General features: G+C 36.2%; 1 protein-coding gene across 2 annotated transcripts in view; it reads left to right on the top strand.

The window, feature by feature from the left end:
* LOC114141815 (B-cell receptor CD22-like) overlaps positions 1-18,444 on the top strand; it is a 38,481-nt gene that overhangs the window by 1,933 nt on the left and 18,104 nt on the right. Inside the window, exons 1-8 of one of the 2 annotated variants that reach the window (XR_003594912.1) lie at positions 5,286-9,546; positions 10,179-10,508; positions 10,630-10,941; positions 13,984-14,247; positions 14,556-14,864; positions 14,942-15,020; positions 15,133-15,208; positions 15,347-15,826. Coding sequence is in view for 1 of the 2 variants with exons in the window: in XM_028012653.1 (XP_027868454.1) it covers positions 675-1,001; positions 1,108-1,419; positions 2,270-2,533; positions 4,093-4,401; positions 4,492-4,570; positions 4,766-4,847; positions 4,937-5,278 (1,715 nt within the window). In the remaining variant the exon portion in view is untranslated. Of the gene's footprint in view, positions 1-674; positions 1,002-1,107; positions 1,420-2,269; positions 2,534-4,092; positions 4,402-4,491; positions 4,571-4,765; positions 4,848-4,936; positions 9,547-10,178; positions 10,509-10,629; positions 10,942-13,983; positions 14,248-14,555; positions 14,865-14,941; positions 15,021-15,132; positions 15,209-15,346; positions 15,827-18,444 lie in introns of those variants that run through there. The other variant, XM_028012653.1, reaches the window with a different exon arrangement.

Genomic DNA, 18,444 nt, shown 5'->3' with positions numbered 1-18,444 from the left:
TCAGTAAAAAAGCTGTTCTTTCTCCAATGTTAAATATCAAAGCATTTTCTGCTTTAAAGGCTTTATTTTGTTTAGCCGGTGCCAACACTGACAAGTGTGGGGTTAATTTACCTCTGACTGTACAAGTTATGGACCTGTCCAGGGTGACCCCACCTCTCGCCCGAAACGTTCGCTGGTGATAGGCACCATCACCCCTCCCGACTCCATTAGGGACAAGGGTGTACAGAAAATGGATGGATGTACAAGTTATGAAAGGAGTCTGTGTGACCTCCACTGCTCCTTTAGAGAGTGTACACCTGAATATTTGTGTACTCAGGTGTACTGTGAGTACACCTGTGAGTACACCTGAGTGTACACAGTACTGTACCGTGAGTACACCTGAGTACACAAATATTCAGGTGTACAGTGTACACTTGAATATTTCCACTCTTCCACTGACATACAGACTCATCTTTACAGTCTTTACATGAATGTGCACTTTTATGTAACAAAATGCAAAAGCAAAGCTCAGACAAACCAAAAATTATTTTAGACCGGAACCCCATGACTGTGACAGCATCTTGAATGAAAGATGCAAATTCAAATAAAGGGTTTTTGCTGTTTTATATGTCATGTTAAAGATTAAATAAACTACTGCAGCGTTTTCTCCTTTCAGTGTCTGTTTTGTTTTTCAGGCTGTAACAGCTTTCAAGTGAATCTGGCGCAGACTGTACATGTTATGACAGGATCATGTGTGACCATTCCCTGCTCCTTTGATGTAACGAAGAAACATCAAAAGAACTTAAATAACCAATGTGTAGTTAAATGGTTTTCATCTAAACCCAAAGCTCAACAACTAATTGATAGAGATCCAGTAACAGGAAACCTAACAAAGAAAGACTGCACCACAACCTTCAACAAAATGCAGACTAATGACACCGAGACTTATTACTTGAGACTGGAGTGCAACAATGGTCTAAAATACAGTTTCCAAAACTCAAAAGTAAAAATTGAGGTCACAGGTAGGTTTAATGTAGGTCAAAATTTGGCTATAATGCAACTCAGTTAAATTTATTGTATTTTACTGAGTTACTGTTATTAAACACCAACTTGAAATCTCCCAACCAGATAATTTCCCCTCACCAACTCTGACTCCGTCCACACTGAAGATAAAGGAGGGAGAGTCAGTGAGTCTGATGTGCTCTGCTCCAGCTCCATGTCTGCCTCATCCTCCGACACTGACTTGGACCCCAACACTGGGCGAGATTCAAGAAACACTGCAGGAGAATCGGAACAAAACCAAATTCAAGACCTCTGTTCTGAACTTCACTGCTTCTCTCCTCCACAATAAACAGAACATTTCCTGCACTGCTGTGTACAAGAAACAAGATGGAAGCTCTGATGCAGCTTTTACCACAGGATTAATGCCAGATGTTTTATGTAAGTTCCTTTGTCTTCTCTCAAAATGACAACTCAGACAATATATGTTATTTAGTTAAAAGAGCGTAATGAGTTGCTTAACTAAATAAAACTTTCTATTTTCAATTTACTATATCTGAATTGTATAGATATAGAATTATCTATGTTTCTATAAATTCATTATATCTGAGTATAAAGTAGTCAGATGTAATCAATGTTATGTTGTTCCACACACAATTAAAACAAGTTTATTTAGTTTGTAAAAACTTAAGTTGTAAGCTAATGCTTCTTAGACTACATGATAAATAACTAAACTAAGTGGAGAAGATTAAAATCACACTTGTACTAAGAAACAAACTGTTACCAAATAAACATATTCTGGTATTTTACCATCATCAGAGTCACACAGAACAATCAGTTAAAATGTATAACTTTAACTATCAAAGTGTACTACATAAAAAATTTAAATCAGCCAATCACTTAGCATATAAATAAAATAACCTATCTTTTGACACCGTGGGATTTAGCTGGTTGAGTGATCCTGAGTAGGATTCAGTCTACAATATTTCAATATCTATCAAAACTGTAAGTCAATCAATAAAATGCAAACATTAAATTATTGAGGGAGAAGATGTATTCCTGCAAAAATGTAAGTGAGATTGGAGAAGAATGTTTTAACCTCAGACACAGATGTTTTGCGCATGTATAAGGTTTTAAAAGATCAAACGTTTACTATAACACTTACAGTAAACAAAATGTTTTTATCAATAGTAGCAAAACAATGTCCTTGAACTGTCAACTTTACGAATATATATTTATTTGTCCATATTAACAATGTGTCATTCTCTTTTCTTTTTATTTTTATTTTTAGATTCCCCTAAAAATCTCACAGTTTCAGCCAGTCCGTCTGGTTCGGTTCTAGAGAACAGCAATGTGGTTCTGACATGCAACAGTAATGCCAACCCAGCCGAGCAGAATTACACCTGGTATAGAGCTGATGAAGGACAGGAAACTGTCATTGGAACTGGAAAGATTTTGAACATTAAAGTTTCAACAGACAAGAAGATTTTTTTCTGCAAAGCTGTAAATGAGATTGGAGAAGGACGTTCCGAACTCAGGCATATAGATGTTTGGTGTATGTATAAGTCTTATCATTTTTGCATTGCTTACATTAAAAAACAGGTTTTCATCAGTGTTGGTAAAATTTAAAGTTTTCAGATGTGTGGTTTCACATTCAGTTTATTTGATAGATGAAAACACGGAAGATTTTCCAAACAAAGTAGATATAAATTATTTTACAACTTGCAACAATAAGACAGTCTTACACATAATGCAGGCTTTCATATGTCCCTCAAACCTTAAGACAGAAAAAAAATGTATGTCTGGTTAGTTCAGTCTTAAAATATAACAGCTCCTGATGAAAGGTTTGTAAAAGTCCTTTAAAAGTAAATAGATACAAGAAGTAAATAAAACATGTAAATAATTAGTTAACATTGTCCAGAATTATCTCTGTAAAGTTTTAAGTAATTTGTGTCAGGATCTGTGTTTTTCTGTGTTTATTTAGAGTTTTCTGTGTCCTTGAGTCTCTTCATTGTCTTGTCCTCCCCTTGATTGTTCCCAGGTGTGTCTCGTTTCTGTGATTACCCTCCCGTGTATTTAAGGCCACCTGTGTTCCTTGTTCCTCGTCGGGTTCTTGTCAATGTCTTGCTATTGTCAATTCGTTGTCAATGTGTCCATGTGCGTGCTGCCAGTTGTTTGGACTGTGCTTTTCATCATTAAATTTCATTATTCATCTTACCTGGGTCCGCTGAGTCTGCCTCACCAACCCTCACCGCACCACTTCATGACAATTTGCTTGTTTTTTTTTTCAAAATATGTTTATTAATTTTTGTTTTTAAGGACAAAACAACAAAAAGCAAAAGTTCAGCAGTGCAGTTTAAAGAAGAAAAAAAAAAAAACTAAAGTTAGGGGGCATAGATATCTTCAGCATTTCATAGTCCAAGAAGGGTTTCCATGCAAAGAGGTTTTAAGTGGATGAGGCATGTTAGAAAGTTAAGTGGGATGTATTCCAAAATAATACTAGGGAACGTATTGGAAATATAATATTCTTTCAACCACAAAAGTTTAGGATATTACACAACTTACTCTTTTTTGTTTTTAATATGGTTAGTTGATAGAGTAAGAAGAAGAGACACTGGATCGAGATCAATGTTAGCTGGGTTTTAGTGCACAACCAACGACAGTGTGTGAGGCTGCTGTCATGTTACATTTAAAGCACAATAAAGAGGATCCTGGTTTAAACTTAGACACCCGGTTTGGGAGTCGGTTTTGTGTTATTTTTAGTTCCACAAAGATTTTTACACAATAGTCCTCCTTTGAAGAAATTTGTGCTGATTAATCTGCTTTTCCACTTCCTTTTTGGCTGCTTGATGGTGAAATGTGTTACTGCCCACATAACCTCAACTGTCTGTCTTCATTCAGGTTTTGTTTTTCATTTTCTCTGCTGAAGTTGTCAAAATAAAACAACTAATAATGACTAAAGAGCTTCACAAAGTATCCAAGCAAGATTTTAAAATAAATGTTGATTTTTGTTTAGTAATTTTTTTAATGTCACTTAAAAAAAACAAACAAACAAATTTGTACATAAATTTATTGTGCATTCATTACTGATTAGATTCTTGGCTTTCATTCCAGTCCCTTCACAGATCCTGTTCTCATCAAACTGCACCAAAACTGCAAATCAGCTCAACTGCTCCTGTGAAACGGTGGGAAACCCGACTCCAATGACTCATTGGTTCTTGAATGGGCAACCTGTTAGTCCATCTAGCCAGGTGGTGGTTACAAAAGAGTTTCTAAATGGCTCACCTTTGAGGAGCTTCATCACTGTGAATGAGCCACAGAACAAAGATCTGTCCACCTTGCTGTGCTTCAGCTCCAACTCCTTGGGATCAGCCAGTAAACAGTTTTTTGTCAGCGGCCTTGAGAGCTCAAGAGAAAACCAAGGTCTAACTTTTTTCTCTCTTTAATTGGTTAAATTTGTGAATCAAATTCATGTTGCAGCAGAGTAATTTTGATAATATTGTTTTATTGTAGGTCAAATCACACTGGCTGGTTTCATTGCCACAGTTGTTGCTTTTGTACTGGTAGTATTTGCCCTCCTGGTTTTAATCTGGTAGGTGAAGGAGCTGAGTATTATGCAGACATATTGTTGTCTTTCGTTTTCATTTTGAAATTTTGGAGTGTATTAACAATTCTCCTTTGATTACATAGTAGAAGATAAAGTAGGATGTTATTTTATCCATGGAAGAAGGTCTTGCATTTTCTGGAGAAAGATAAGCAGATATTAAATGATCAGCATATTTTTCAGGTTTCAAAAGACACACTCCAAACCTAGAGGGATTGGAGGTGATATTGATACAAATGCATATCTAATGACGGAGGAAAGTCAGGTTTGTTAACCAACAATGCTATTGTCATGTTTTTCTTTACTATGATGTCTGATAGGCGTTTATTGCTCAAGTTTTTCCTTCATTCTTAGGTACCAAACATGATTGAAGATGCAATTTATGCAAACACTGCTGAACTTAGTCAAGCAGAAATTTGCCAACCTTCAAATGGAACTGACAACGAAATCAGTGAAAGTTCAGGAAAGAAAAGTGAAGATCTGGTTTATGCCCGTGTGAATTGGTCAAGAAAGATGAAAGCAAAGAAGCCGGAGAATGATGCAAACATGAAACTCACTGGCAACTCCTTTTCAGAGGAGGAGAAATTTGAGAGGGGAGACATGCTTTTTTTGAGCTCTGCACTGGAAATGGGAAGTCTGTATGCAGAAGTTAAGACCAGAAATGTAAAAGTGAATATGCTCAGCTTAAATTCATGAACAAATGTGCAATACAGAATAAATTATCACTCTGTGGCAGGCGTGGTTCTAAAAATCAGATGAAACAAACTAAAGTCCTAGTACAAGGTCAAGAAGGTTTTGAAAAAAATGTCCTGCTGGTTGACATTGAATTAAGAACAATATGTTATATTGTTATGAATTTGTTTTACTTAAGGTATTCTTGTTTTGGCCAAGGACCTTTTTGGCCAAAGCATTTCTTACATTTTATAACATTTGGAAAGTTATGACAATTATCTTCAACTCCAGCTTTTGTCAGTGTAGAAACCATACCTAATCCAATTTTCTCACCACTCACACAATAGTAACAGCACACAACAAAAACGTTTTCCTCAGGTGATGTCTCGAGAACGTACTGCCAAAGCTAAGAAATTATGTCATTTTGTTTTTGCAGAGAAGAACAAATTGTTCTGTATCCACACAATATATTTAGATCTCATTTTAACTCTCGCTAGCTGATGCAATTTGTCAATATATGATATGTTCGCTTAATTTGAAATTGACAGAATATTTTAGAACCATCTGTATTTTCTAAAGCAACAGCTGCAGTCTTCTGGCTTTATATGAGCTGTCAAAAAACAATGCTGATAGTACCAGGCTTCCCTAAAATATTTGTTCCCCTCCTTATTGTGATGCCAGCAGTAGTGGAGGGTGCTATATCTCAGTACTTTGTGCTGTATTTATAAACCATTTATTAAAGTTGCAATTAAAGAGCCAAACTTTTCTAGTTATAGTTTGATACTTCATTAAATTAACTTCAATCACATGCTTTAAAATCAAGTACTTTGCAGTATTAATATCACTATTGCATGGTCTACATTTGGTTTGCGATTGTTTTAAAGTGTTTATTTGACCATTTGAGCTATCCATGCTTTATGAATTTGCATTTTAGCATCCGTTCTGTCATATAATCTTGATAAAGTGCAATACAATTTAATATAGTTATATGTTTTCCTGTTATTTATTATTTTAGACAACAGAAATCAACACACTCATTTTCAGTAAAATATGTGTACACTGCCATCTAGTGTCAATCTACCACACCATAACAGGAGGTTTTCTATAATGGAAACATAAAACCTCTATTCAGCTTCTAAAATAAAATAATAATTCAGTAGTTTATAGTGAAACTCCCTTCTTCAGTTTAAAAGCTTTGCTGCAACATGATTTTAAACTTGCAAAACATCAAGCAACACTGGAGGAGACACAATGATGGAGAATTTAAGGCTAAGACAAACAGTATTTAGTTCCACCTCAGTTCCACTTGTATTATTGAATGTATGTAATTTAAAACTTCTTGATTATTTAGACCCCTCCTCTCACCCGAAACGTTCGCTGAAGATAGGCACCAGCACCCCTCCCAACCCTAGGGACAAGGGTGTATAGAAAATGGATGGATGGATGGATGGATGGATGGATGGATGGATGGATGGATGATTATTTAGATCTGAAAGAGGCCATTCATGAGAAGGATCTCTTTATGGACAGTTTTACTCTTTTTGATGTAAATAAGGTTATTTTCAACACTTTTAAGTTGGGTTTTCAGCCACAATACAGTGTACCTTGTTCCTCAGCAGAATTTTTTTTCATTTTCTTTCTTAATGCTTTTCTATAAAACATGAGTTTGTGAATAATTGGTGTTATAAAGAAAACTTTGAGTCGGCTTTCCTTACTGTCACATTCAGAAATCAGCTCAGTAGGTATTAGGATGATACTAAGTGGTGGAACTCGTGAGCAGCAATTATCAAACATCCTCAGTCATGATGTGGTAGAATCTGCACAAAGAACCTGAGTTCAGGTTCTGGCAAGAAAGAGGCTGTAAGTAAGAATACCTTCATATGAATGCAGGCACAGGGGATGATCACAAGAGAGTCTCAAAAAACTCTAGTTAAACAAAAAAGTGGGACATCAAGATGGTGGAGGCAACATATTGTTTGAATGCCCTTCTTCCCTTCCCGCTTTTATAGAAAGCAACAATGTGAAATATCTTACAAAACGTTTAAAGTGTATTACTCAACAGCCAGTGTTGAATGCAAAACCTAACCCCAATAAATCACTTGTTCCCATGTCCCATGTCCCATCAACATTGCTTATGCCAATTGAAATAAAAAGTCAATATTGGCTTGAAATAACATGGATCAAACTGGCTAGTGTACAATTACCCACCAGTTACATCAGTAGTAACTGATGGTTGAGACCATAGCAGAGTGATTGTGTGAGGTCTATTCTTATATGAAGGTTTGTGCTGCACCCAGATAAACCAGCAGCCAGATTTTAGTGACTGTTACGGCTGTCTATGTCATCAGTGGATGTATATTTATAAAATCAACCATAAACCATTTAAAATGTTTATGACAAAGAAAGAGAGTCAAGCAGAAAAATGTAGCAAAATTATGGTCTTATTGAAATTTACAAATAATACTAAATGTAAATGCATACATTTCATTTGTATACATAGAAGTATGTAGTTTTAATTTATAAGGACTCTGAGTATGAGCATGTGCTTTGTTTTTTCTCTTCAGTTCTTGAGTGGACTGTCTACTTTTCTGTAGTGAGCTAAATCTCCATTGACACTGATATTGACAAAAAGCAGTTCGGTTTCAACAAGTATGTATTGTTCACTTACAACATGATGAAATAAGTGTGTGCTTCACACATTATGTGTTATGTGGTTAATATTTAACACATGTTCGTTGTCAAGATAACCCGAGATCATCCCATTATTCCCATGCAGGAGATTTTAGGTTCTCTTTTAGTTCTCAGTGTCAGCATTAAGAAAAGATAGGTTAGATAAGATGATGGATTTTTATTTGATTACTTCTGCTACTGAAATTAAACTGTACTGACCCTCTTAAAATTGCCTTAGTAATAAACTATTTAGCATAAAGAAAATCTAAAGGAAGTTGTGGACATTCAGTTAAAAAAGTGTCACCTCAAAGTTCTGTGACGGTTGTAAAATAGCAATGACGCTTAATTCTGGAGAGAAAAAGGTGGTTAAAGTTTTAATAGGTTGCCTTAGACCAATAAATTATATGTAAAACAACATTCTTGGGATTCGCACAAGTCACTAAAAAGAACCTGGTTCAGAAACAAGTGCACATTCTAACAAAGAGGAAGAGAGACTGTTAACAGGTGTGCTCTGTGAAACAGGCTGCTGAGCCTGGCTAATTCACAGGGGGAAGCAGGATGGGACACTCAGATGGAGGCCAGCTTACAGAGAGTTTATCTCAGTTCTGGACAAGGTCATACCCGGCAGACTTAGGAAACTCAATTTAGCAGTTAGATTGAGAGCTGGTAGCGCGTCTCATCCTCTCAGAAGAAGAAGGTGGGAAAGGGAGGCTGGGGGAGTCGTGCAGCTACAACATTGTCTAGACAATATCAGCAGTAGGTCTACATCAGGGATGAAACATTTGCACATTAAATTAATGAGTAACTGATGCTAAGATTACAGAGTCAAATCTGATGGGACTGTTTACATTTCTCTGGGGAAGTTGTCATTGTCATATGGTAAATGTTTAATTTGGTACCTCTTTTTCAGTACTTGCAGCTTCTGAATAGGTGTGCACATTTTAAGGAAGATGACTGCTTAATCATAAACAGTCATTGTCTGTTTGATACTCCACACTAGAAGTAAAGATATTTGAAGAAGGTTAATATTATCTTCAATGATAATTTTATTTACTGGAATAAAATTATTTTGTAAAACCAAACAAGGAAAACAAATAGTTCCAGCATTTCATTTACAAGGTGAGACATTTGAATTTTTAAATATTGATTGTTTCAGCTTGTCAGTGTTTTTACTTTTGGACATACCTGGAAAGGAAGATTAAAATCTAATAAATTGCATAAAATATTGCTAATTTATTTGTTGTTGTTGTTATTAAACAATGTAGTAAGAAGTTCCTGTTATTTTGTCTGTCTTAACCTGCTGTTTTTTCAATATATGGGAGAAAAAAATGTAAGGGGGTCTATTTCCACATAATAATTAGTCCTTTTGATTTATTTAACTACTGAATGACACTTCTTGCCAAATTATGTTTTCGAAATACTAGAAGATAGTTACATGGTAAAAGGACACTACATAAATCTAAGTTCATATTGATCGTCAATTAATTTATTTAATTTTCTTTTAAAGTGTATAAATAAGATTATCACAGATGGTTTATGTTGTTTGCAGAGTAAGATTGACATCAGCTCAACAAACATGACTGGACCTCTGATGATTCTTCTCATTGGCTCTTTACTACAAGGTGAATTTCTAATTGGTTACATTTAAACTTTGTTGAAATTTTTATAACACTGGATATACAATATATTGTATTTAAATCATTTTAGATTAGAGTGTAAAATTATCCAAATTAAATTATTACATAAATAATGGAGTTTTCATAAGAAGACTGAGCTTATCCGAATTTAAATTATACATCAAATTGTAAATAATGGTTCAATATCATTCTATTGAGCTTTTCTATTAGCAGCATATAAACAGAAGTTAGAAAAAAACTTTAAAATCAATGAACACCTGAATATCTAATCAGTTTCATTCTTTCAGTGTATTGTTTACTCCAACTTCATTGGTTGTTTGAACTCAAATTAACATAAAGTTTCATAAATTGCAAATTACTGAGGAACATGACCCATCTTTACACAGTGTTTACATGAATGAACAGTGTAAACGTTTATGAAACAAGTTACATAGCAAAAATGTGAGACAAATCAAAAACTATTTTAGACAAGAACATCATGACTTTAACATTATCTTGAATGAAAGATGAACTGCAAAGTCTCATTTTTAAACGTATTGCTATTTTTGAAGTCATGATACAGTTTAAATAAAAGATTGCAGCATTTTTTTCATTGCTATATCTGTTTTGTTTTTCAGGCTCCAACTTTAACAGATATGAGGCTAACTTGCCACAGATTGTACAAGTTATGACAGGATCATGTCTGACGGTGCCCTGCTCCTTTGATGTAGCGGATCAAAGCGCCTTAAATAACCAATGTCAAGCTATTTGGCGTTCCCGAAGCACAGGCAATGCCCAACAGCTTGCTGACAGAAATCCACAAACAGGAGACTTAACAAAGAAAAACTGCACCACAACTTTCAACAATATGCAGCCTGGTCACACCAGGGATTATTACTTCAGAATCGACTGTAGCAATTTTCTAAAATACAGTTTTTACCCACCATATGTAAAAATTGATGTCACAGGTAGGACTGACATACACATGCAGAATTTTGTTGGATAAATTATGTTGAGGCAGCTAACTTTGAATTTATTGTATTTTACTAACACGCTAAATAATGAATTGCATGTGAACTTTCCAACCAGATAATTTTCCCTCACCAACTCTGACTCCGTCCACACTGAAGATAAAAGAAGGAGAGTCAGTGAGTCTGATGTGCTCTGCTCCGGCTCCATGTCTGCCTCATCCTCCAACTCTGATTTGGACCCCAAAACTGGGGGACATTCAGGAAACACTGCAGGAGAATCTGGACAAAACTAAATTCAAGACGTCTGTTATGAACTTTACTGCTTCTCACCTCCACAATAAACAGAACATTTCCTGCACTGCTGTGTACAAGAAACAAGATGGAAGCTCTGATGCTGGTCTTTCAACACGCTTAATTCCAGATGTTTTGTGTAAGTTTCTTTATCTTCTTTTAAAGTCACAACTCAGGGTATTTGTTTACATCTAGCTTTTAGATTTAGAGATATTAAACACAATATTTGAAGACGTTTATTTAGTTTCTAAAAATTAAGATGGAATCTAATGCTATTTAGACAGCAAGATTAATAGTTAAATATATTTAACATTAAATGTGGAGAAAACTAAAGTCAGCATGTTTGTTACCACACAAACATACTGCCGTATAACCTTCATCAGAGTAAAAAGAAACAGTTAAAACTTATAACATAAGCCGGAAAAGTGTACCACACAAAAATGTTAAATCAACAAATCACATAGTAAATTAATGGACTTAACAGTCAGCTTTCCACTGGGGAGAATTGACCTTGTTGGATGACCCTGAGTAGGCACTGGGCTAAAAACTTTTAATATTTATCAAAATTTTTAGAGATAATAATAATAATACAGTAAAACAAAAAAGTCATCATTATAAAATTTATGGTTGGACAATTCACTGAATTTCTTAGATTTCTTGAATTTCTTTGATCTTCATTCAAGCCTGCAGGAAATAAAACTTTTTAGATAAGTCAGTGTTTCAGTTAATCAAGCTGATCATCTAATGACGATAGATTGATCTCATAAAACATTAGGTTTTTAATGGATGATTTTACTTATTTAAACTGATCTAACAGTTCACAGGAAAGTAATTCCCTCCTTTCTTAACCACTTGTTACCATTATTGACCACAGACTTAGATTGCAAATTCCACTTAAACCACAATTGAGACAAGGTCGGGAGTGCATCCCACTGTTAATGCATAATAAACACAGATAGTTAAGTCCAAAGTTAACTACTGTATATACATACTTCTGGAGATTCAAAATTGTTTGCATTCAGTCAAGAAAGTAATTCCTCATAATAAAAGAGGCATGCACAACTTAAAATGTAATAAAGCAATGACTTTCAAATCAAACGTAAAATCTATTTTTATTTACATTTTAATAAAAAGTAGAATGTCAAATATTATTCATATTTATTTCATAATCAGTGCAACAATTTAATTGTTTCTAGTGGTGTTTTTACAATTGATCTATGTTAATTAGCACCCAGTCTTTTAGGTGGAAAAGCATACTTGTCACCACCTTACTTCAGCTACATTCACAGATTTTGTATTCAATTAGTCAGCAACTTAGATTAGGCCTTAGTAAAATTTTGATCCCAGTCAGAAGAAATATTAAAAATAAAAAAAGAATAATCAACCTAATAAAGAATTTGTTTCTTAACTGTATCAAGGATTATATTGAAAGCATTTTGTCACAACATAGTAGATGACGTTCAGATCAGTTATGTATAACTGAGCAAATTTGAAGCTAAATACAGAGATTTATTGTAGGTTCAAATTACCATGTTCTGCTTAAGTTAGAATCTGTTAGACATCAAAAAATATAAATTCATTGTACTTAATTCCAAATGCATTCATTAGTTAATAGTTCATTTCTAATTCATCACTAACCACACCTGAACATTGACCAATTTGACCAAACATCAAATATCTTAAATAGAACATTTCTGGTTGAAGTATTTGGGCTCAAGATCTCAAAAGGCTATACATCAATTCCATTACTAAAGAAATTCAACAACAGGTGTAAAACAAAGGAAATGACACCTAGTAATCTGGAAAACATGAAGTTTGTTTCTAAGGTTTTGAAAATCTCAACACACAATCGAAGCTCTTATGCCAAAATAGAGGAAATGTGGTACAATTTTGAGCTTTCCCAGGAGTGGATAGTCGACCAAAATTAATTCAAAACAGCATCAATAACTCAGCCATGAATTAACAAAACAAGTATCTATTGCTGAGCTCCTCCACTGCTGACTTAAAAGTAAATAAAGACCTGTCTTAACCCCCCCAAAATTTTTATGTTACAAATACCTTTGACAACATATTTGTTGTTACATGTAGTGAGAAACTACATTTCACATATTATCTGCAGTTAAACATGGTAGAGTAACTAGAACCTAGTTCTCCAGCAATCATTCAATAAGAGGTAGGGCAAACGCTAAAAAGGTCATTAGTCCATCATAGGGTTACTCATTAGACAGATAGAAATAAGCCCAAATGGACACTTCATCCAATTGATTTAGTTAACATACCATGCCTGTCAACCAGCCTAACATACATGTCTTTGCATTGTGAAAAAGTACAGGAGTACATAGAAAGAAATTAGGCACGCCCAGGGAGAATATGTATCCTGCATTAGGAAAGACATTAAAAGTTTTTTTTGTTTTGTTTTTCTTCCCCACTGAGATTAGTTTCACAATATAAAAACTTTGAATTTACTCTGCTAGCGCCGCCTCCGAGTCCGGATCTCGGGGAGGCCTTAATCTCCGGGTCGTCTGCGTCTGGTACTTGCGTCGGCCAGCCACACCCATGAATGGAACAGCACTCCTTATGTACCTTCCAGGTGGCCACGTAATTAGAAGCACCTCCAACAATCGAGGACCTAATTGATAAACAGTTTACTTGCCACATTGCACACACACAGGACCGCACAGCAGGGGCTGTCACACTAGCTTATTCATTTTACCAAGTACCTGCAATGAACTTCCTATACATTATGGGGTTCAAATAATTTGCTTTCCTCTTCTTGTATTTCCCTAAAAATACAGAAGTTGCAGTCAGTTTCTTTTGTACAGTTCTAAGGAAGTGTGATGTACCAATGACTTGCAGCAGTATTGCCAACCCAACATTGCAGAATTATACCTGGTACATACGGAGATGTTGGCGTACAAGATTTTAAACATTAAAGTTTGTGCAGCACAAAGACTTTTTTAATGCAAAGCTGAAAATGACATTGGACATTAGTCCAATGAATGTTCTGTGTATGTATAAGACTTAATTAAATCACTAATTTATATTATATTTGCAATGAACAAGAAGTTTCCACAAGTGTTAGCAAAACAGAAAACAATTAGTGTCCTTGAATTGTCACAGCTTTGTAAAGATATTTGATTAGTGTCCATTATTAACAATGTGTCATTTGCCTTTTTTTTAGATTCCCCTAAGAATGTCACAGTTTCAGTCAGTCCCTCTGGTCCGGTTGTAGAGAACAGCAATGCGACTCTGACATGTAACAGTGATGCCAACCCAGCAGAGCAGAATTACACCTGGCATGGAGTTGATGGATCCAAGGAAATTGTCATTGGAAATGAAAAGATTTTAAACATCATAGTGTCTACAAGCAAAAAGAGGTTTTTTTGCATGGCTGAAAATGATCTTGGCGAAAAACCTTCAAACATCAGTGACATAGATGTTCTGTGTATGTATGAGATCTGATGAGATCAAAACCATCTATAAGGTTAAGAAGATCATAAGTTTAAAAAATTATAATTTTGTTTTTACAAACCGTAAATCGACTTTCATAGGCTTTATGGCCAATTGTCAAATTTATTAACCTTAAACAAGTGAGCTTGATCAAGCTATTTTACATAGTTGCCAAACAAGATTTTAAAATACATTTTCATGTTTTGTTTCAGTTTTTACAATTATTTTTAATATTAGATCTTTGTATTATTGCATTTATTTTTATATGCAGCATATTTAAATGTTTTTCTTTCTTCCTTTCAGTTCCTTCACGGATATTATTTTCATCTAAATGCATGAAAACTTCAAATCAGGTCAACTGTTCCTGTGAAACAGTAGGAAACCCGTCTCCAACAACACATTGGTACTTGAATGGGAAGCCAGTGATTCAATCTAGCCAGATGGTGATTACACATGAGTTTCTAAATAGCTCATATCTGAGGAGCATCATCACTGTTGATGAACCACAGGACAGAGATCTGTCCACCTTGCAGTGCTTCAGCTCCAATTCTTTGGGTTCATTCAGTAAAGGGTTTTGTGTCAGCTACCTTGACAACTCAAGAGAAAATGAAGGTATGTCTTGTCTCTTTAAATTTGCAAATAAAATTCATGCTGGAGCAGAGTAATTTTATCTTCCATTTTTATTGTAGGTCAAATCTGGATGCCTGTCTCCATTGCCATTGTTGTAGTTTTTCTACTTATAATATGCGCCTTGCTGCTTGTTGTCGGGTAGGATATGCAGCATTTTTCTTTTTATAAGTCTGTTTCACTTTCTTTGCAGCCTTGTGTTGTTCACCAATAAAAGACACGATTGATGTCAGATATTCTGCATTTTTTGTAGGTTTCAGAGGACTCACTATCAACCTAAAAGTGTCACAGCAGCTTCAGGTCAACATGGAGCCAAAGAGCAAACCAAGGTATATTGACATTGCTTTGTTACAAATTATTTAGTTTTTTAATTTCTAAAATATTTTTGTTTTTTCAAGGCTTCTCTTCCATTTCAGTAGCCAAAAACAATATGAAAAGTTGTTCATATTCTGTGGATCTTTTTTCAGGCCGACAACTGCCAACCTTCAACTGGAACTGATCTAAGCTGCAATAATCTGGAAAAAATGAGTAAAAGCTCAGCAGACAAAAGTGAAGATGTGATGTATGCTAGTTTAAATTGGAGAGAAAATAACAAAGCGAAGGAAGAAGGCTTTTACGTGAATCTTGAACTGTCCGATGTCTCCCGTTTGAATGAGAAAAAGTGTGAGAATGTGGGAGAACATTCTGTGAGCAATGAAGAAGAAATAGGAAGTCTGCATGCTGAAGATAAGACTAAAAACATAAGAAAGGAATCAGAGGTTGTATATGCGCAGGTTAAATTTCAGACCAAAACCCGAGTCTGAGTAAATGATCATTCTCTGGACATAATAGTGAAAATAAACTCAAGTGAAATAAAAGTTTAACACTGAAAATCAAGGAGGGTTTAAAAAGAACAAGGTCCTCATGGTTTGCACTTATTCATTTCATTCACCCATTAGTACCCCGATGTCAAGAAAACTGGTATGAGGTTTGAGATCTATCCAGGTACACACAGAAAAAGGTGCATGAAAGCCTGAAGGAAATAAAGCAATCTTGTGTTTTGATTTATAATGATTGAGTGTTTTGATAAGGATTAAGTTGAACATGGATGAATACAATAGGTAAAATGACTGTATGTAAGTAATCACTGAATGATTCACTGAATGATTCTGAAGTGTACGAATCATGATCTGTAATAACATGACAACAATGAAATGATTAAGGTTTGATGATTTATAATAAGTGAAAGAGGTGATTAATGCTTAATGGAAATCAGCACATAGTTTTTAATATTTGACTGTGTTTAAAAGTTAATCAGAGGAAAGCACATAGGTTTTAATGTTAAAAAGAAAAAGGGAAAAAGCAGAAGGGGAACTTGTGAGTTCCTGCTGTCGCAAGCAGTTCTGAACAGATGGCCAGACGCACAGGATGGGTGGGGCAGTATGGTTGGCTAAGAACAACACGCTGAGGAAAGGACGGTACTTTCCATCCCAGCCAGCAGACAGGAGGAGCCGAAACCACGTAAACTAACACTCCCCATACACATATATGGCAGAGAACTGTATATAAGCAGACGGAAAAGGAGAAGTTCTTGTTCTTTGTCTGCGGCACCAAAGTAGAGCTAACAGAAGAAGCAGATCGAGCAGACCACACCCTGGAGCCACGGGGAAAGCTGAAGCTTCGTGCCACCAAAGGGAGACAAGTTCCAATCGTCCAACCCGGGTTCCTGATTCGATCGTCGGTCTCACCTCAACCCAAACATTGCAACAGACTTGGATAAAGGACAAAGGTCCCGGAGGGATAAAAGAGTTGGGTTTTCAAAAGCAATTGAACCCTCTCTACTTTGCTTCCATTCTAAAGAGGATTTTTTCACACAAAGGATAAAGATTCAGACCAAGGTTTTCGGACGATCCTGTTGCCAAAGATCCACCACCAACTGGGTATGAGTTGAACTCGCTTCCTAAAAAGCTATCTCAGAATCTGTGACATAGGTTAGGGAAAGAGACAGGAAGGTATGATTATACATGTTGATCTTATTACACTGCTCTTGACTTGTATACAATTGATTATTGATTTGTATGTCACATATCCCTGCTTAAGCTTGCTTAATAAATTCTTACTCTAAAATTCTAATGAGGTTGGTGGACATTGGAATTAATTGAGTCATTTAATCATTTTTTAGTTCTTTTAATAAAGGTAAAACTAAGGTACATGGTTCTAGTAAAGAGGAGGCTTCATAATTTCCTTTGGCGAGAGTAAAATAATGACCCAGGGACTTACATCCAAGTCACTAAATTTAATCTAGCCGGTTCCAAGAGCAAGTTATATTTTAGAAAGTGAGCTACCGTTAACAGGAGTGGTTATTGGAATTACGCAGCTGTGAGGGCTACTCAGCTGACTGTTTCTTAACTGAAAAGGGTCGTAACTTCTGGATTGGAGGTAGTTAGAGCTAGACGAATCGCTTTCGACACCAGTTTAAATAGATTATCTCTTATAGATCTCTTTTAAGGTAATACCCAGGTCTTAGAGATTTTCCGGACCTGTTAGACAGAGAACTGGTCAGTAGTCAGCCCCGGAGGGTTGTGATGAAGTGGGCGGGGCTAGCTATTGCAGGATAACGGACATGGCGCCCAACGTGGGGCGGAGCCAAGTAGGCGGGCCCTAATAAACCAAGTCAGTAAAAACAGAAGTATGATTCTGAATAGCTCACTTGGATGGTTAACTCTGAGGGAATAGAGTTAACGGTGACTGATAAGGCCGTCAGTCACAACCCTTGCAGTAACTGTATAGCATGCAGGTGAGGGACAGCTTCTACTGAGGATAAGTGATAGTATCCAGACAGTGAAGCCAGTAGCCAACACAGCCTGGACCCATCCCTACTCGAGAGCGCAAAGAGAGGCTTTGGGGAATAGGCAACTCGAAGACAAAGACAACAATGAATGAAGAAGAAAGGGGGGAACTGGATCCCCTGCAAGAGCCAGCAAAGGGACAAGAGGCAAGCAACATCAGCCGGGATGGAGAGAGTCATCAATCCCATCTTTCCCAATCCACATTATCACAATTGCCTGTATCGTTGATATTACTCGGTGATGGATTGGATTCCTGGATTGAGGTAATTAGGAGGGTTTTCTTTGAATCTCACTACACCATCAAAGAGGACATGGCACGGAACTTAATGAAGTACCTGGTGCAGACTCGGATATACTTTTGCACACAGCTTAAACATGGTCACCGACTGGGAGTCGTTAAATGCCCGTTAAAGGTAACCAAGAAATCGGAGATCAGAGAATGGCTGGAATGGTTCGCTGAACTCCTTGAAGGATGGACGATTGGTGAGCTGCGGATGGTCTACAGCCCCTCCGAGAAATATGACAGCCTAGTGAAGACAGCTACATTGGCAGCGGGCATCGAAGGGATCCTGGTGAACCCTCTCGCCAGTGGGGTGCGCAAATACAAAGAATATGCCGAGGTTCTGCAGAGACTTTCGGCCTTCAAAGAGACCCGAGGAAAAGAGCAGGCCCCAGACAAAGCGGAATCGGAGGTGGCTGAGGCCCCCTCTCAACTGCCCAGCAGAGCCACAACACCG

This window comes from Xiphophorus couchianus, chromosome 3 (assembly GCF_001444195.1).
Source record: "Xiphophorus couchianus chromosome 3, X_couchianus-1.0, whole genome shotgun sequence".
Lineage (NCBI taxonomy): Eukaryota > Metazoa > Chordata > Actinopteri > Cyprinodontiformes > Poeciliidae > Xiphophorus > Xiphophorus couchianus.
Note: the sequence above shows the minus strand (reverse complement) of the source record. Positions and strands in the feature narration are given on the sequence as shown.